General features: G+C 49.0%; 1 protein-coding gene across 1 annotated transcript in view; it reads left to right on the forward strand.

Moving 5' to 3' along the window:
• Positions 1 to 19,578, forward strand: part of TPX2 (TPX2 microtubule nucleation factor) — a 40,359-nt gene that overhangs the window by 5,965 nt on the left and 14,816 nt on the right. The window contains exons 3-7 of the mRNA XM_029286427.1: positions 605 to 733; positions 3,690 to 3,782; positions 6,429 to 6,562; positions 9,581 to 9,735; positions 11,763 to 11,934. Of these exons, the coding sequence (XP_029142260.1) occupies positions 605 to 733; positions 3,690 to 3,782; positions 6,429 to 6,562; positions 9,581 to 9,735; positions 11,763 to 11,934 (683 nt within the window). The remainder of the gene's footprint in view (positions 1 to 604; positions 734 to 3,689; positions 3,783 to 6,428; positions 6,563 to 9,580; positions 9,736 to 11,762; positions 11,935 to 19,578) is intronic.

Raw genomic sequence — 19,578 nt, forward strand, 5'->3', positions numbered from 1 at the left:
CCCCAGCTCAGAACGGACATCAGGAAGTGGCGTGGATGCACTTCCTGTGGGGCATTCTGGGCCTCGGAGGCCTCCCCAGCTCAGAACGGACATCAGGAAGTGGCGTGGATGCACTTCCTGTGGGGCGTTCTGGGCCTCGGAGGCCTCCCCAGCTCAGAACGGACATCAGGAAGTGGCGTGGATGCACTTCCTGTGGGGCGTTCTGGGCCTCGGAGGCCTCCCCAGCTCAGAACGGACATCAGGAAGTGGCGTGGATGCACTTCCTGTGGGGCATTCTGGGCCTCGGAGGCCTCCCCAGCTCAGAACGGACATCAGGAAGTGGCATGGATGCACTTCCTGTGGGGCATTCTGGGCCTCGGAGGCCTCCCCAGCTCAGAATGGATGTCTGGAAATGCCGTGGATGCACTTCCGTCGTTCCGTTCTGAGCCTTGCGAAAAAGGGCTGGGCATCAGCCGGTTCACCGAAGTCAACAAAAAATTAGCTACCGGTTCTACCAAACCGGGGCAAGCTGGCAGAATCCCACCGCTAGTTAAAATGCAACATCTAGCCTCCCCCCCCCCTCCTCTCCCTTTTGCTCAAGGACTCTTTTACTTTCCATCTTTAGGGCGGCCAAGCGGCTTTCGGCCCGGCGAAAAAGTGCCCAGCGTCGACTGATGGCCAAAAGCCACGCCGAGAAGGTTGCCACCGCCTTGGCCAGCAAACAAGAGCCCCCTCCAGTGAAGAAGCAGAAAATGTAGGTCTCTGGGATAGCAGGAGCCCTTAGACTTACGTACCGCCCCACTGGGCTTGACAGCCCTCTCTGGGCAATGACTGTCGTCACTTGGATCTTGACCCCTCCCCCCAAACAATCTGGGTCCTCATTTTATTGACCTCGGAAGGATGGGAAGCTGACTCAACCTTGAGCCGGTCAGGATCGAACTCCTGGTAGTGGAATGCAGAGTTAGCCTGCAATACTGTGTTCTAGCCACTGTGCCACCAGGAGTAGAGTAGAGTAGAGTAGAGTAGAGTAGACAGATTGTAGAATAGAATAGAATAGAATAGAATAGAATAGAATACGAATTAAACAAAAAATATAGAAAAATAGAATAGTAGAATACAATACAATACAATACAATACTATAGAATGGAATGGAAATATAGAATGGAGTAGAATAGAATAGAATAGAATAGAATAGAATAGAATATTGGCTTAATGACGGTGTGAATTTACTGAACGGCCGCTGGGATTCTCTTTTAACGATGTAAAATGGAGCACGGCTCACTTCATAACCAGCCTGCTTAGCAACGGAGAATTGACGCCCCATTGTCATCCTAAGTGGAGGATTTCCTGTACGCTGGATTGCTCTGTCCCATAGAGCAGAGGTCCCCAACCTTGGCCACTTTATGACTGGTGGACTTCAACTCCCAGAATTCCTCAGCCAGCCATGCTGGCTGAGGAATTCTGGGAGTTTGAGTCCACCAGTCATAAAGTAGCCCAGGTTGGAGATCCCCTGCGATAGAGTTAAGCTTCTGATGAAGGAGAATATTAGTAGCTGGTGGTTGAAATATGGTCTCCGGGCCTAGTTGCTCTCTTGCAAACGTTTCATGACCCTGCTAGGTAACTTCATCACTATTGGAAGGGAGGTGGGCTTTTGGAGAGGAGGAGGAGACGGTTGAGGGGGAGGAAGAGGGGGAGGAGGAAGAGGACGGTGGGGTCTTTGTGCGCTCTCTCAGCTGGGATGTTTCCTCGCTGACGTTTCAGGACCCCAACTAGGGAGCGTCATCAGTGCTGGAAGGAAGGGGTAATTGCAGAGAGGAGGAGGAGGAGATGGTTGAGGGGAGGAAGAGGAGGGAGGGAGGAAGAAGAGAAGACTATGGGGTAATTGTGGAGAGGAGGAGGAGATGGTTGAGGAGGGGAGGAGGAAGAGGAGGGAAGAAGAGGAGGACTGTGGGGTCCTTGGTGCTCTCTGAGCTGGGTGGTTTTCTTGCAGATGTTTTATGACCTAACTAGGGAACACCATCAGTGCTAGAAGGGAGGAGGAGGACCGTGGGGTCCTTGGTGCTCTCTGAGCTTGCTTGTTTTCTTGCAGACGTTTCATGACCCAACCGGGGGTCGTCATCAGTGCTGGAAGGGAGTGGGGTTCGGGGAGAGCAATAGGTGGACTTTGAGGTCCTTGGTGCTCTCTGAGGTTGTTTTTTTTTTTTTGCCTTCTCGCTGACATTTCATGACCCCACTAGGGAACATCATCAGTGCTAGAAGGGGGGTGGGGTTGCAGAGTGGAGGAGGGAGGGAAGCGGTGGTGGAGGGGGGAAAGGAAAAAAGAAGGGGAGGATTGTGATGTTCGTGGTGCTGTCTGAGCCGGGATGTTTCCTCGCAGACATTTCACGACCCAACCAGGTAACCTCATCAGTGCTAGAAGGGAGAAGGGTTTGTGGTGCTGGAGGAGAAGAACCGTGGGGTCCTTGCTGCTCTCCGAGCTTGGATGTTTCCTCGCAGACCTTTCGCGATCCAGCTAGGGCAGGGCTTTTCAACCCATGGGACGGGTACCACCTGTGGTACATTGGCACCTGGCAGGTGGTACGCGACCATCCTAGAAAAGTGGTAGCAGGGGAGGGGAATGAGCTGAACCGGTGGCAGCACCGCACAAGCCTGAGCGAGAGACGGCTGGGGCTGCAGGGCTTTCAGGGCTCAGCGGAAGCGCCAGGATCACCAGGATCAGTGCCGCTTTCCAGCTGATCGGCACTTCGGGACTGTCAGGGCTCAGCGGAAGCGCCAGGATCAGCGCCAGTCTCCAGCTGGATCTCAGCGCTGATCCTGGTGCCTCTGCTGAGCCCCGAAAAAGCGTCGATCAGCTGGAATGTTGCAGCCTCTCCAGGGTCTTGTGATTTACATTCAGAGGCTTGGCAACTGATTCCTATTTATGACGGTCACAGTGTCCCAGGGTCATGTGAAGTGACCAAAACCTGCTGCAACCACCCAGCAGACAGGAATAAAAACCAAACGCCCCCCACCCCACCCCCGCTGCCAGTCCTCAACAGAAATGCTCACAACAATGAAAACCTCGGACAGGAGGAAGAGCGCGGCCGGGTGGGCAGGCAGGTGTCTTGCTCGGCTGTGGCTTGGGGGGCCCTTTTTTCAGGGCCATTGGAACTTCGAACAGTCACTAAGCGAACTGTTGTAAGTCGAGGACTACCTGTACTTTATCACTTTCCCCCCCCTTTTTTTTTTGGTCATCAAGTTTTTGACCCCTTGCTAGGCGACTGGTGGTCCTCGGATGTTGCCATATCCTAAAAGTGGTACAATGGGTGAAAAGGTTGAAAAGCCCTGCGCTAGGGGACATCCTCAGTGCTAGGCTTTTCCCACTGTTGAAACGGTGGGTGGACAATTGTCCGTGCAAACCGGGGGGGGGTCAGGCTGTAGTTCAACTGGTGAGCAATTGCCCTATTCCGTCTCTGTCCAGTTCAGCCAGGCGTGCCAAGACGTCTAGGCTCCACGAAGAGGCCCAAACAGCGAGGTAAGGCTGATTTTGAGGACCCACTCTCGGTGTTTTGGGTTTGCACACACAACGGGCGCACCGGAAGCATCTTTTGTCGTTCAGAGGACCACGGTGGGGGGGGGGTCCAAGGCCTGTCCTTGACCACGTCTTCTTTCCTTGCTTTCCTTCTTCCTCTCTCTGTGCACCCTCCACCCTTCTCCTCCTCAAAACCAGGTCTAACAATCGGGAAAACCTGGCCGAAATTGACACGAACAGAAATGTCACGCCCGGGAAAGCACAAGTCCCCGTCACGCCCGGTGCACCCAAGTAGGTGGCTTTTATTTGGGGTTTTTTTCTCTCTTTTTTTTTCCTCTCCCCCAGGATCTGGGCGGTTGTGTGCATGCGCACTCGGGGCACGTAACCCCGGGAGGTCGGTTGTCATTAACACACCCAAGCCTTGTCGTCTGCTGGGAAGACAGGAAGAAGACTGGAGGTTTTACAACGGTCGCAGAGTCCCAGGGGGGTGGGGGTGTCACCTGATCCGCTTTTGCGACCTTCTGGCAAGCAAAGTCAAGGGGGGGGCAGCCAGTTTCACTTAACGACCGGATTATTCGCTTATCAGCTGCAGGGATTCGCTTAACGACGGTGGCCGGAAAGGTCGTAAAACGGGGCAAAACTCACTTAAGAAATGTTTTCTCTTAGCAAACAGAATTTCTGCCCTCAGTTGTGTCCGTTAAGTCGAGGACTTCCTGTTTTGGGCATGAAAAATCAGCTTGGGTGGCTTTGCATCTGTCGCTCTGAAATCTATCATCTCCTGTTCCTGGTTGACATAATGATAATAATATAATATTAATATTAATATTATTAATATTATTATTAATATTATTAATATTAATATTAATATTGTAATAATAATAAAGTTGGAAGGGACCTTGGAGGTCATCTAGTCCAACACCCTGCTCAGGCAGGAAACCCTATCCCATTTCAGACCAATGGCTGTCCAGTCTCTTCTTAAAAACTTCCAGTGTTGGAGCATTTACCGCTTCTGGAGGCAGGTTGTTCCACCGGCTAATTGTTCTCACTGTCAGGAAGTTTCTCCTTAGTTCCAGGTTTCTTCTCTCCTTGATCAGTTTCCATCCGTTGCTTCTTGTCCTGCCTTCAGGCGCTTTGGAGAACAGTTTGACTTCCTCTTCTTTGGGGCAGCCCCTGAGATACTGGAAGGCTGCTATCATGTCCCCCCTCGTCCTTCTCTTCATTAAGCTAGACATTCCCAATTCCAGCAGCCGTTTAACCATGTTAAACCAGGGGTCTTCAAACCTGGTCCTTTGATGACTGGTGGACTTCAACTCCCAGAATTCCTCAGCCAGCATGCCTGGCTGAGGAATTCTGGCAGTTGAAGTCCACCANTCTCCAGGCTTTCTGTAATGAGATGGGTATGAAGAACATCTGAAGTCACCTTGAGGATCTACTGCAGGTTCTCCAAATTTGGCAACTTTTAAGACTTGTGGACTTCAACTCCCACAATTCATGGCTGGCTGGGGAATTCTGGGGGTTGAAGTCCAAAAGTCTTCAAGCTGCCAAGTCTTTAAATTGAAGACCAAATTTGGACAGCCCTGAGCTATATCCAAATGTTTCTCAACCTCAACAACTTTAAGATGGGTGTTATCCGAAGCAGAACATCCAGATTCAGTCACAGTTTTGTTTCATCCAGTATTAACCTTGTGATCGCTAAAGCGTCCTCTTCCCGCTATGTACTTGAAATGGACAGTGATTTATATTTACCTGTTATTTATGTGTGAGGATGTAGGTTTATACACATGTCCTACAGTATATAGCACGTTTAAATGTGTGTTATGTATGTATAAGCTTTTCAGAGCAAGCAACAAAATTTCATTTTTAAAGTGTGCTATTGTGCCCACAGGAAAAAAATGACAATAATAGTTATCTATCTATCTGTCTAAATCTCAACTCCCAAATTCCCCAGCTAGCATGCTTTAAGATGGGTGGAGTTCAATTCCCAGAATTCCCCCTTCGAGTACCCTTTACATGGGGTAGACTTTGCTTCCCAGAATTCCCCAGCTAGCAGGCTTGAAGATGGGTGGAGTTCAATTCCCAGAATTCCCCCACCCAGTACCTTTTACGTTGGGTAGACTTCGCTTCCCAGAATTCCCCAGCCAGCAGGCTTTAAGATGGGTGGAGTTCAATTCCCAGAATCCCCCATCCAGCATGCTTTAAGATGGGTGGAGTTCAATTCCCAGAATCCCCCATCCAGTATCCTTTACGTTGGGTAGACTTCGCTTCCCAGAATTCCCCAGCTAGCATGCTTTAAGATGGGTGGAGTTCAATTCCCAGAATCCCCCATCCAGTATCCTTTACGTTGGGTAGACTTTGCTTCCCAGAATTCCCCAGCCAGCAGGCTTGAAGACGGGTGGAGTTCAATTCCCAGAATTCCCCCACCCAGTACTTTTTAATAATAAATAAAGTTGGCAGGGACCTTGGAGGTCATCTAGTCCAACCCCCTGCTCAGGCTATCCAGTCTCTTCTTAAAAACTTCCATTGTTGGAGCATTCGCAACTTCTAGAGGCAAGCAGTTCCACTGGTTAATTGTCCTGTCAGGAAATTTCTCCTTACTTCTAGGTTGCTTCTCTCTTTGATTAGTTTCCCTCCGTTGCTTCTTGTCCTGCTCTCCCTCTTCTTTGGGGCAGCCCCTGAGATACTAGAAGATTCCTATCATGTCCCCCCTTGTCCTTCTCTTCATTACGTTGGGTAGCCTTCGCTTCCCAGAATTCCCCAGCCAGCAGGCTTTAAGATAGGTGGAGTTCAACTCCCAGAATTCCCTAGCCAGCTATAGGTAGAGGAGGAAGACCTCCCTCAGGGTGGTCTTCCATTACAGGAGGGGGGGTCTTGAAATACACGCTGCCTCTGTGCAGCTGATCCATTCTTTTAATGGCGCCGTTGTGTTTCCATCCGCAGGACCAGAGGTGCCTCTATGAAAGGAAAGTCCACGGAGGTGCTGGAGTTGGAGAAGATGCAGAAGCTGCAGCAGGAGGTGGTCGAGCTGCGGAGGAAGAACGAGGAGTCCCTCAAAGTGGCCATCGCTGGACCAGGTGAGGTCTCGATGGGGTTGGGAGACCGTTTCCTCTGGCTGGTTTCTTGTCGACATTTTATTTCCTTCTGGTTTGAAGAAGATCTTCCAGGCCAGGGATAGGCCACCTTGGCTCTTTTGTGACTGGTGGACTTCAACTCCCAGAATTCCTGAGCCAGCCATGCTGAGGGGAAAGGGAGAGGTTTCCAAGCTGAGCCAGGCTGGCTCAGGAATTCTGGGAGTTGAAGTCCACGAGTCATGAGGGGGCCATAGTTCCCCCATGCTGGCTCAGGAATTCTGGGAGTTGAAGTCCACAAGTCATAAAAGGGCCAAGTTTGAAGACCCCTGGTTTAAATATTTAAATATTTTTTCCTCACGGTCACATGATCAAAATTCAGGCATTTGGGCAGGGGTAGGCAACCTGGGCTCTTTTATGACTGGTGGACTTCAACTCCCAGAATTCCTGAGCCGGCATGGGGGAACTATGGCTCCCTCACGACTCATGGACTTCAATTCCCAGAATTCGTGAGCCAGCATGGCACAGCTTGGAAACCTCTCCCTTTCCCCTCAGCATAGCTGGCTCAGGAATTCTGGGAGTTGAAGTCCACCAGTCATGAGGGGGCCATAGTTCCCCCATGCTGGCTGAGGAATTCTGGGAGTTGAAGTCCACCAGTCATGAGGGGGCCATAGTTCCCCCATGCTGGCTCAGGAATTCTGGGAGTTGAAGTCCACGAGTCATGAAGGAGCCATAGTTCCGCCATGCTGGCTCAGGAATTCATAAAAGAGCCAAGGTTGCCTACCCCTGTATCCAGTAAATCAGATTATTTGTAGCCCAGTTAAGCTGTTTTCTCCCTGGTGCTCTCTGAGGTTGGGTTGTTTTCTCGAAGACGTTTTATCACCCAGCCGGGTAATATCATCAGTTGCCAGAAAGGAGGTGTGTTTGCGGAGTGAAGGAGGAGGAGGAGGAGCGGACTGGGGTGCCCTCTTGGTGTGTTTTCTTGAAGACGTCTCATGAGGAAACGAGGTAACGACATCAGTACGGGAAGAGATCAGAGTTTGCAGAAAGAAGGACTGTGGGCTCCTCAGTGAACTCTGAGCTTGCTTCATTTCTTGTAGACCACGGGTCGGCAACCTGCGGCTCCGGAGCTGCACGCGGCTCTTTAAGCCGGCTCCTGCGGCTCCCAGCCCATGTGCATTTCCAAAAAAAAAAAAGTGTACTACCCCCCCCCCCCCCAAAAAAAAAAAATGGGACTAAAAAAAGTTTAAACAATCAATTCAAACTTCTCACGAAAAAACAAACAAACAAACTTGTGAAGTTTAAATTGATTGGTTGACCTGCTTTGGTTTGTGGGACTGCCCACCAACCTCTTTCTTTTCTCTTCAGTCTGCAGGGACTGTTGGAAAGATGAGTACGCCTTTTTGCCTTTTTCTCCGGGGACTTGCAGTAGGCCAGGAGAAGGGAGGGAATGATTCCCAGCCTGAGAGAGAGCGGTGTGTGTGTGTGTGTGTGTGTGTGTGTGTGTGTGTGTGTGTGTGATGCTGCCTCTTCCTCTTCCAAAGGGGCACCTACCGGCTCCGAGGCAAGCCATTCCTCTTTGCAAGCCATTCCTCAAAAGCCGCCTCGGAGTCACCTGGCCGGCGCGCTTGCTGCCTTTCTTCTTCCTTTCTTGTCTTCCCTCCCTCCCTCTCTCTTTCTTTCCCTCTCTCTCTCTCAATAAGCAAACACTCTGGGTTCTGACTGGCTGCTCCGAGCTTCCTCCTCCTTCCTCCCCCGACCACACAAGTAAACTGCGTGCAAAAATCCCACAATATCTGGTGCGAGGCTGATGGCGGAGCTGCTTGTGGGGGCACGGGTCTGCTCACATACGTGCGAATGTGTTTCTTTTGCAGGGAGACAGCTTTGCTGAAAGTTATATCTTCCTTTTCTTCCTTTTCTTCCTGTTTTCTTTCTTTCTTTCTCTTTTTTTCTTCCTTCCCTCCCTCCCTCCTTCCTTCCTTTTCTTCCTGTTTTCTTTCTTTTTTCCTTCCTTCCTTCCTTCCTTCCTTCCTTCCTTTTCTTCCTGTTTTCTTTCTTTTTCTTTTTTCCTTCCTTCCCTCCCTCCCTCCCTCCTTCCTTCCTTCCTACCTTTTCTTCCTATTTTCTTTCTTTCTCTTTTTTGCTTCCCTCCCTCCCTTCCTCCTTCCTTCCTTCCTTCCTTCCTTCCTTCCTTCCTTCCTTTTCTTCCTGTTTTCTTTCTTTGTCTTTTTTCCTTCCTTCCCTCCCTCCCTCCTTCCTTCCTTCCTTTTCTTCCTGTTTTCTTTCTTTCTTTCTTTCTCTTTTTTGCTTCCTTCCCTCCCTCCTTCTTTCCTTCCTTTTCTTCCTGTTTTCTTTCTTTCTTTTTCTTTTTCCCCTCCCTCCCTCCCTCCTTCATTCCTTTCTTCCTTTTCTTCCTGTTTTCTTTCTTTCTTTGTCTTTTTTCGTTCCTTCCCTTTCTCCCTCCTTCCTTCCTTCCTTTTCTTCCTGTTTTCTTTCTTTCTCTTTTTTCCTTCCTTCCTTTATAAAATAAAGGTAAAAAAGGATATATGCAGTGTTATCTTCATTTTAGATATCAAAAGGGTTTTGCGGCTCCCAGTGTTTTGGTTTCGGTGGGAAACGGGTCCAAGTGGCTCTTTGAGTGTTTTGGGTTGCCTACCCCTGTTGTAGACGTTTCATTTCCCAACGAGGTAACCTTTTCAGTGCTAGAAGGGAATGAGGTTTCCTCTCGGTCGATATACGATTCCTTCCACCACTGATGACGTTCCCTAGTTGGGTAACGAAATGCCAGCAAGAAAATAACTAAGCTCAGAGAGCGTCAAGGACCCTACAGTCCTTCCCCTCGCCTTCCTCTTCCTCTCCTTCCTCCTCAAACCTCCCTCCCTTCTAGCCCTGATGATGCTCCCTAGCTGGGTCGTGAGACGTCTGGAAGAAAACAAACCGAGCTCAGAGACCACAAAGAAACCTCGCTCGCCTTCGAACGGCGGCCCCCGGCTGACTTCTCCGCTCTCTCTTTCTCCCGGCCAGGGCTCCCCGTGAAGGCGGCCAGCCACATCACCAAGCCGATGGATTTCCACTTCTGCACCGACGAGCGGATCAAGCAGCACGGCGAAGGCCAGCCAGCCGCGGAGTACAAGGAGCTGGATTTCACAGCCGCCCTCAGGAAACACCCGCCTTCTCCGGTGAGACCCTTCGGCTGGGGTTAATAATAATAATCATGATAATGATAAAGTGGGAAGGGACTTTGGAAGTCATCTAGTCCAATCCTGCTCTGTCCCAGCCCACGTGAGTCCTTGTTATGCTCACAAGGAGAAACCCCTCTTCCAACTAAGCAGGCTGGAACAGCAGGAAAAAAACGATCCCCTTTTATTGTTCACAGACCTGAATCAATGTCCAAGGCAAACAAACACAGTTCACACAAACTCGATTCCTTAACACAAACGTCTACCAGCCCCTCCCACACCTTCCCTTTTATGATGCAGCCCAGGCGTGGCTTCCTAATGCCTTCTCCTTTGCCTTTGGAGCTGCCCCATTGCATCCCTCCGTCCTACTCTCTTCTCTTGCCTGCGCTTTCGTGCATCCGGGATTTGTCCCAGCTGTTCTTCATCACTGTCCAATTTAGACTCCCGGCACCGCTGTGTCTCAGCCTGAGTGCCTTTTTTTGGGGGGGGGGATCATCAAGTTTTTGACACCTTGCTAGGCGACTGGTGGTCCTCGGATGTTGCCAAAAGTGGTACAATGGGTGAAAAGGTTGAAAAGCCCTGAGCTGGAAGAAGGGGAAGGGCAAGATTTACAGGCTGTCCCAAAGGTGCTTTTCAAAGGCAACTGGTTTATTTTCCTTGAAAATGTTTTGCTTTTCATACAAGAAGCAACTGAAGAAGTCCAGTTGCTTTTTGAAAAACACATTTGGGAGTTCCAGCACGGCTCTTTTGCGGAATCTAGCCAGGTGCACTGTAGCCCAGAACCCCATGAAACTATTTGTTCTACTTGCAGAATGTTATTGGGGAAAAAGCAAGTCCCCCTATATAAGGAGGGGGTGGGGGGAAATGAAGCCAAGAGAATTTTTAAATTCCATATATTGTGAAACTGAATGAAAGATATCGAGAACAGACTCTCAGCCAAGGTCAACAATTAGCAGGAATTGAAAGGTTCAGATTTGGTGGCTCCTGGGATGGGAGACCACCACAGGACGTATTGCAAGCAAGGCTAGGATTCTTGGAGAACGCAACAACAATGCTGCCAAGAAATCTGCAAGGACAAGAATTGCTCAAAAGAGTTGAGTTTAGTTCATTAAAAAACTAAAGCATGCTTGCAGCTGGCTAATAGTGATCAACAGGAAATTTGAGGATTGTATTGCTATAACTTTTGCCAATGGCAAATCACTTCCATTGGCTCAACTTTGAATAAGCACATGGACACACCCATGTACTTTTATGGGCAACAATTAAAGAGATGTTTGCCATTGCTTTCTTCTGGAATTTTGCTGCTCGCTTCTCAGTCCAGACTATGACTCTAAACGGGTCGGCGCCTGCTTTGATCGCGATAGAAAAAGACGCTTGATCAAGAAATCCCATATCACTGTCTTTTTTTTTAATAAGCTTTATTGGTTTTTAAAACATAAATCACATAATAGTTGGTTAACAGTGTGTTTGCTTGGTTTACATTGGTAAAGAAAAATCGTTAACAATTGATTTCTATAATTCACAATCCACAGGTTCAAACAAATGTTTCTTTTTTTTCCTAAATATTCTCTCTGGTAGATCCCGTCATCTCTATTCTTAATTTTCACTTTAATCTTTTAATATTTTTCCTTTGATCTTTCTTGATCAGTGTGTTTTGCTGAATCAGAGAGTTTTTCCATCTATTTTCCCCCCAACCAATTATACAATTTGTTCCAGATTTCGTAATAATCTGTTTCACTCTTATCCTTGAGTTCTAACGTCAACCTATCCGTTTCAGCACAGGATAAAATCTTATTTATTACCTCTTCTTCTGAGGGTGCCTCATTATTTTTCCATCTCTGTGCAAAGACTAATCTTGCTGCCGTTAGCATGTGTAGTAATAAAAGTATAGGGATCCTTTATTGTATCTATCCTTAGTAATACCCAGCAGAAAGAGTTCTGGCTTTAGCTCAATGTTCTGCATTAGTATCTCTTCTAACCACTGTTTTATCAAATGCCCCCCCCCCCCCATTTTTTTTTTAACACAGTCCAGGATGTCAAAGGGGCCCACAATCCCGAAGCCGTTTAACCTCTCCTGCGGGAACAAGCGGAAACTGGACGAGGCCCCCGGCGAATACGTCTCGCTGGCCCAACAGGTGGAAAACTTTCAGAAACGCACTCCTCAGCGCTACCATCTGCGTGGCCGGAAGGAGGAAGAAGGTAAGAATCCCTTTCTGGCAACCTCTGTCGCAGGCTGTGTTACGGGAGCCCAATGGTGGCTTGCTCCATCCATCGGGGTCAGCTAACGAGGGCTCTGAAGAATCTTTATTTTGAGTAGCAACACATCGGCACTAACACAGTCGAAGCCAAAAACTGGATTCCCCTCCCCTGAGCACATAGTATCACAGCACAATTCCCTCCTCCAATTAACTGTCACAAATCACATTCTCCAATTAGCTTGAAATGCAGGCTTCCCCTTCCAGTTCTCCAGCCCGCCAATTCTTATCATCTCTTATTTCAATCACCTTGGTTCTCACGCTAGGTCCAGTATTGTTATGTCTAGCTGAACTCTCATGCACATTCCTCCCCCTGCCCAGCATCATCTAACTCTAACTCTTAAGAGTAAAACATNCCCAGAATTCCTGAGCCAGCATGGGGGAACTATGGCCCCCTCATGACTCGTGGACTTCAACTCCCAGAATTCCTGAGCCAGCATGGGGGAACTATGGCCCCCTCATGACTCCTGGACTTCAACTCCCAGAATTCCTGAGCCAGCATGGGGAAACTATGGCCCCCTCATGACTCGTGGACTTCAACTCCCAGAATTCCTGAGCCAGCCACCCTGAGGGGAAAGGGAGAGGCTTCCATGCTGAGCCATGCTGGCTCACGAATTCTGGGAGTTGAAGTCCACGAGTCATAAAAGGGCCAAGTTTGAAGACCTCTGGTTTAGATATTTAAATATTTTTTCCTCACGGTCACATGATCAAAATTCAGGCATTTAGGCAGGGGCAGGCAACCTTGGCTCTTTTATGACTCGTGGACTTCAACTCCCAGAATTCCTGAGCCAGCATGGCACAGCTTGGAAACCTCTCCCTTTCCCCTCAGCATAGCTGGCTCAGGAATTCTGGGAGTTGAAGTCCACCAGTCATGAGGGGGCCATAGTTCCCCCATGCTGGCTCAGGAATTCTTGGAGTTGAAGTCCACCAGTCATAAAAGAGCCAAGGTTGCCTACCCCTGTATCTAGTAAATCAGATTATTTGTAGCCCAGTTGAGCTGTTTGATCCCTGGAGCTTTCTGAGGTTGGGTTTTTTTCTTGAAGACGTTTTATCCCCCAGCTGGGTCATATCATCAGTTGCGAGAGAGGAGGGGTGTTTGCGGAGTGAAGGAGGAGGAGGAGTGGACTGGGGTGCCCTCTTGGTGTGTTTTCTTGAAGACGTCTCTTGAGCAAACTAGGTAACAACATCAGTACGAGAAGGGAGTGGAGTTTGCAGAAAGAAGGAGGAGGACTGTGGGGTCCTCAGTGAAGTCTGAGCTTGCTTTGATTTCTTGTAGACGTTTCATTTCCAATTAGGTAACCTTTTTAATGCTAGAAGGGAATGAGGTTTGCTCTCGGTCGATATACGATTCCTTCCAGCGCTGATGACGTTCCCTAGTTGGGTCATGAGATGCCAGCGAGAAAATAACCCAGCTCAGAGCTCCAGGGAGGCCACAGTCCTCCTCCTTCTTCCTCCCTTGTAGCACGGATGAGGCTTCCTAACCTGATCTTAATACGTCTGCAAAAAACAAAACCCCTCTTCTTCCTCCTCAAACCTTCCCCTGTCTTAGCACTGATTATGTTCCCTAGCTGTGTCATGAGATGTCTGGAAGAAAATGACCGAGCTTAGAGAGCACCAGGGACCCCACAGTTCTCCTCCTCCTTCCTAGCACTGATTCTGTTATCTAGTAGAGTCATGAAATGTCTGCAATAAAACAAGCTCAGGGAGCACCCAGGACCCCACAGTGGTTCTCCTCCTCCTCCTCCTCCTCCTCCTCCTCCTCCTCCTCCTCCTCCTCCTTTCTGCAAACCCTCTCTCTTGTAGCACTGATGATGTTCCCTAGTTGGGTCATGAAAGGCCTGCAAGAAAATAACTAAGCTCAGAGAGCATCAAGGACCCCACAGTCCTCTTCCCCCTCCTCTTCTCTTTTCTTCTCTCCACAAACCCCCTTCCCTTCTAGCCCTGATGATGCTCCCTAGCTGGGTCGTGAGACGTCTAGAAGAAAACAAACCGAGCTCAGAGACCACAAACGGACCTCGCTCGCCTTTGAACGGCGGCCCCCGGCTGACTTCTCCGCTCTCTCTTTCTCCCGGCCAGGGCTCCCCGTGAAGGCGGCCAGCCACATCACCAAGCCGATGGATTTCCACTTCTGCACCGACGAGCGGATCAAGCAGCACAGCGAAGGCCAGCCAGCCGCGGAGTACAAGGAGCTGGATTTCACAGCCGCCCTCAGGAAACACCCGCCTTCTCCGGTGAGACCCTTCGGCTGGGGTTAATAATAATAATCATGATGATGATAAAGTGGGAAGGGACCTTGGAGGTCATCTAGTCCAACCCTGTTCTGTCCCAGCCTTTGTTATGCTCACAAGGAGAAACCCCTCTTCCAACTCAGCAGGCTGGAACCGCAGGAAAAAAAACGATCCCCTTTTATTATTCACAGACCTGAATCAATGTCCAAGGCAAACAAACACAGTTCACACAAACTCGATTCCTTAACACAAACGTCCACCAGCCCCTCCCACACCTTCCCTTTTATGATGCAGCCCAGGCATGGCTTCCTAATACCTTTTTCTTTGCCTTTGGAGCCGGCCCATTGCAACCCTCTGTCCTACTCTCTTGTCTGCGCTTTCGTGCATCCGGGATTTGTCCCAGCTGTTCTTCATCACTGTCCAACTTAGGCTCCCGGCACTGCTGTGTCTCAGCCTGAGTGCGAGTAGAGGGGCCAGGCTCCTCGTCCGACTGTAAGTCTTAGAGCTCCTCAGAGCCTTCCTCTGACTCTGATGTCACTCCAGGACCCTCCTCCTCCTCTGATTCCTCGGACTCAGCTGCCGGGTCCACCGGCTGGCGAGGAATCACAACAAACCCCCTGCTCGGGCAGGAAAGCCTATAGTACCATTTCAGACAACGGTATGGGCTGAAGTGTAACTTGAGAACACCTGCGAATTGCCCAGGGGATGATGAATAGGGCAGAGTTGGCATGGAAAAACAGAACAAGGCAGGTTTTGAGTCCTACACAGCTGCTCCTCAACTTACGACCAAAACTGGGCCCTAATTTCCTCAGTGAGAGGTTTGCTAACTGTGTTTGGCTCCCTTTTACAACTTTGCTTGCCACCATTGTTAACTGAATCCCTGCACAAGTAGTCCTCGACTTACGAGCACAGTTGAGCCCTAAAATTTTACGTCGCTCAGCGAGACATTTGTTAAGCGACTTTTGCCCCCCTTTTATGACTTTTTCGGGCCACGTGTCTTGAGCGAATCGCTGCCGTCGTTAAACCGGTCACACGGTTGTTAAGCGAATCCGGCTTCTCCTTTGACTTTGCTTGTCGGGGGACGCTGCGACCGTCATAAACACGAGTCAGTTGCCAAAGTGCCTGGATTTTTGATCGCGTGACCACCGGGAAGCTGCAACGGTCGTAAGCGTGAAAGGCGGTCCTAAGTCCTTTTTTCCCAGTGCCGTTGTAACTCTGAGCGGTCGCTAAACAAACCGTTGTAATGTCCCTTACCCGCGTCAAAGAGGAGAATTGCGAAACCTCCCGTAAGCCTGTCCCAAATTGCCTTCATGCATTCTTAGAATAAGAAGCTGATTTTCACCAATTTGTCTCTTCGTCCCCCACTTCTCGTCCCTTTGTCATTTTTCGGCCTTCTCCGGAGTTGCGGACAGCTTAAATTTCACTTCCGGCGAGCTGGAACAAGGCTTTTCAACCAGTGGTACGGGCACCACCTGTGGTACATTGGCCCCTGGCAGGTGGTACATGACCATCCCAGAAAAGGGGTAGCGGGGGAGGGGAATGAGCTGAACCGGTGGCAGCACCGCACAAGCCTGAGCGAGAGACGGCTGGAGCTGCAGGGCTGTCAGGGCTCAGCAGAAACGCCAGGATCAGTGCCGCTTTCCAGCTGATCGGGGCTGTGAGGGCTCAGCGGAAGCACCAGGATCAGCACCAGGCTCCAGCTGGAGCTCAGCGCTGATCCTGGCGCTTCCGCTGAGCCCCGAAGAAGCGCCGATCAGCTGGAATGTTGCAGCCTCTCCAGGGTCTTGTGATTTACATTCAGATGCTTGGCAACTGATTCATATTTATGACGGTCACTGTGTCCCAGGGTCATCTGAAGGGACCAAAACCTGCTGCAACCACCCAGCAGACCGGGGGGAATAAAAACCAAACACCCCCCCCACCCCACCCCCGCTGCCAATCCTCAACAGAAATGCTCACAACAATGAACACCTCGGACAGAAGGAAGAGCGCGGGCGGGTGGGTGTCTTGCTCGGCTGTGCCTTGGGGGGGCCTTTTTTCAGTGCCATTGTAACTTCGAAGAGTCACTTAGCGAACTGTTGTAAGTCGAAGACTACCTGCACTTTATCATTTTTTTCCTTTTTTCTTTTTTTTGGTCATCAAGTTTTTGACACCTTGCTAGGCGACTGGTGGTACTCGGATGTTGCCATATCCTAAAAGTGGTACAATGGGTGAAAAGGTTGAAAAGCCCTGAGCTGGAAGAAGGGGGGGAGTAAGATTTACAGGCTGTCCCAAAGGTGCTTTTCAAAGGCAACTGGTTTATTTTCCTTGAAAATGTTTTGCTTCTCATCCAAGAAGCAACTGAAGAAGTCCAGTTGCTTTTTGAAAAACACATTTGGGAGTTCCAGCACGGCTCTTTTGCGGAATCTAGCCGGGTGCACTGTAGACCAGAACCCCATGAAACTATTTGTTCTACTTGCAGAATGTTATTGGGGAAAAAGCAAGTCCCCCTATATAAGGAGGGGGTGGGGGGAAATGAAGCCAAGAGAATTTTTAAATTCCATATATTGTGAAACTGAATGAAAGATATCGAGAACAGACTCTCAGCCAAGGTCAACTAATTAGCAGGAATTGAAAGGTTCAGATTTGGTGGCTCCTGGGATGGGAGACCACCACAGGACCTATTGCAAGCAAGGCTTGGATTCTTGGAGAACGCAACAACAATGCTGCCAAGAAATCTGCAAGGACAAGAATTGCTCAAAAGAGTTGAGTTTAGTTCATTAAAAAACTAAAGCATGCTTGCAGCTGGCTAATAGTGATCAACAGGAAATTTGAGGATTGTATTGCTATAACTTTTGCCAATGGCAAATCACTTCCATTGGCTCAACTTTGAATAAGCACATGGACACACCCATGTACTTTTATGGGCAACAATTAAAGAGATGTTTGCCATTGCTTTCTTCTGGAATTTTGCTGCTCGCTTCTCAGTCCAGACTATGACTCTAAACGGGTCGGCGCCTGCTTTGATCGCGATAGAAAAAGACGCTTGATCAAGAAATCCCATATCCCTGTCTTTTTTTTTAATAAGCTTTATTGGTTTTTAAAACATAAATCACATAATAGTTGGTTAACAGTGTGTTTGCTTGGTTTACATTGGTAAAGAAAAATCGTTATCAATTGATTTCTATAATTCACAATCCACAGGTTCAAACAAATGTTTCTTTTTTTTCCTAAATATTCTCTCTGGTAGATCCCGTCATCTCTATTCTTAATTTTCACTTTAATCTTTTAATATTTTTCCTTTGATCTTTCTTGATCAGTGTGTTTTGCTGAATCAGAGAGTTTTTCCATCTATTTTTCCCCCAACCAATTATACAATTTGTTCCAGATTTCGTAATAATCTGTTTCACTCTTATCCTTGAGTTCTAACGTCAACCTATCCATTTCAGCACAGGATAAAATCTTATTTATTACCTCTTCTTCTGAGGGTGCCTCATTATTTTTCCATCTCTGTGCAAAGACTAATCTTGCTGCCGTTAGCATGTGTAGTAATAAAAGTATAGGGATCCTTTATTGTATCTATCCTTAGTAATACCCAGCAGAAAGAGTTCTGGCTTTAGCTCAATGTTCTGCATTAGTATCTCTTCTAACCACTGTTTTATCAAATGCCCCCCCCCAATTTCTTTTTTTTTAACACAGTCCCGGATGTCAAAGGGACCCACAATCCCGAAGCCGTTTAACCTCTCCTGCGGGAACAAGCGGAAACTGGACGAGGCCCCCGGCGAATACGTCTCGCTGGCCCAACAGGTGGAAAACTTTCAGAAACGCACTCCTCAGCGCTACCATCTGTGTGGCCGGAAGGAGGAAGAAGGTAAGAATCCCTTTCTGGCAACCTCTGTCGCAGGCTGTGTTACGGGAGCCCAATGGTGGCTTGCTCCATCCATCGGGGTCAGCTAACGAGGGCTCTGAAGAATCTTTATTTTGAGTAGCAACACATCGGCACTAACACAGTCGAAGCCAAAAACTGGATTCCCCTCCCCTGAGCACATAGTATCACAGCACAATTCCCTCCTCCAATTAACCCAGTGTTTAGTGTAAGAGGTTAATCGAACTTTACGTCCGAAGGGGAAGGTCAAGAGGTCGGGCGGTTAAGAATAGTAGAGAATAAAGTTAGTGGAACCAAGAGTGCGATCCAGGTCATAACAATACAGATCGACTTGAGAGTACGTGTAAGGAGGGGGACGGGTCGTAGTAGATTGAGATTGAGAATTCTCATTTTGTATAGAAGAAAATGGCTGCATCTCCATCTGTTGTCAAAGCAAAACCATCCGATGTTAGCAGCGTTGACACGTTTACTCTGAACGTTGAACCCGTGCCCGGCTCTAGCTTCCTTTTCTTTCGTGCGTGGGCAACATGGTGTAGGGTTTCCTGCCTGAGCGGGGGGGTTGGACTAGATGACCTCCAAGGTCCCTTCCAACTTTATTATTATTATTATAACAGTTGCGATGGGGAACAAGAAGATTAACGCAGGGGGTCTCCAAAGCCGGCAACTTTTAAGACTTGTGGACTTCAACGCCCAGAATTCGTGGCAGGCTGGCTGGCTGAAGAATTCTGGGAGTTGAAGTCCACAAGCCTTCAAGTTGCCAGCTTTGGGGAGCCCTGTCCAAGACCAGAGTTTGTCAGAATCTGCTGTATCCTTGGTCGCCTCCAGAATCCTTGGAGTCTTACTGAATATAGAATGGGAAGGGAGCTTGGAGGTCATCCAGTCCAACCCCCTGCTCAAGCAGGATACCCTATACCAGGGGTAGGCAACCTTGACTCTTTTATGATTCGTGGACTTCAACTCCCAGAATTCCTGAGCCAGCTATGCTGAGGGGAAAGGGAGAGGCTTCCAAGCTGAGCCATGCTGGCTCAGGAATTCTGGGAGTTGAAGTCCACGAGTCATGAGGGGGGCCATAGTTCCTCCATGCTGGCTCAGGAATTCTGGGAGTTGAAGTCCACGAGTCATGAGGGGGCCGTAGTTCCCCCATGCTGGCTCAGGAATTCTGGGAGTTGAAGTCCACGAGTCATGCGGGGGCCGTAGTTCCCCCGTGCTGGCTCAGGAATTCTGGGAGTTGAAGTCCACGAGTCATGAGGGGGCCGTAGTTCCCCCATGCTGGCTCAGGAATTCTGGGAGTTGAAGTCCACGAGTCATAAAAGAGCCAAGGTTGCCTACTGCTGCCCTATACCACTGGTCTCCAAACCTGGCAACTTTTAGGACTTCAGCTCCCAGAATTCATGGCTGGCCAGCTAAGGAATTCTGGGCGTTGAAGTCCACAAGGTGCCAGGTTTGGAGAACCCAGCTTAAAAGAAAGCACTAAAGGGCCAGCTACTATCTTCCC

This window comes from Protobothrops mucrosquamatus, unplaced genomic scaffold (genome assembly GCF_001527695.2).
Source record: "Protobothrops mucrosquamatus isolate PMUCROS unplaced genomic scaffold, P.Mucros_1.0 scaffold3627, whole genome shotgun sequence".
Taxonomy (NCBI): Eukaryota; Metazoa; Chordata; class Lepidosauria; order Squamata; family Viperidae; genus Protobothrops; species Protobothrops mucrosquamatus.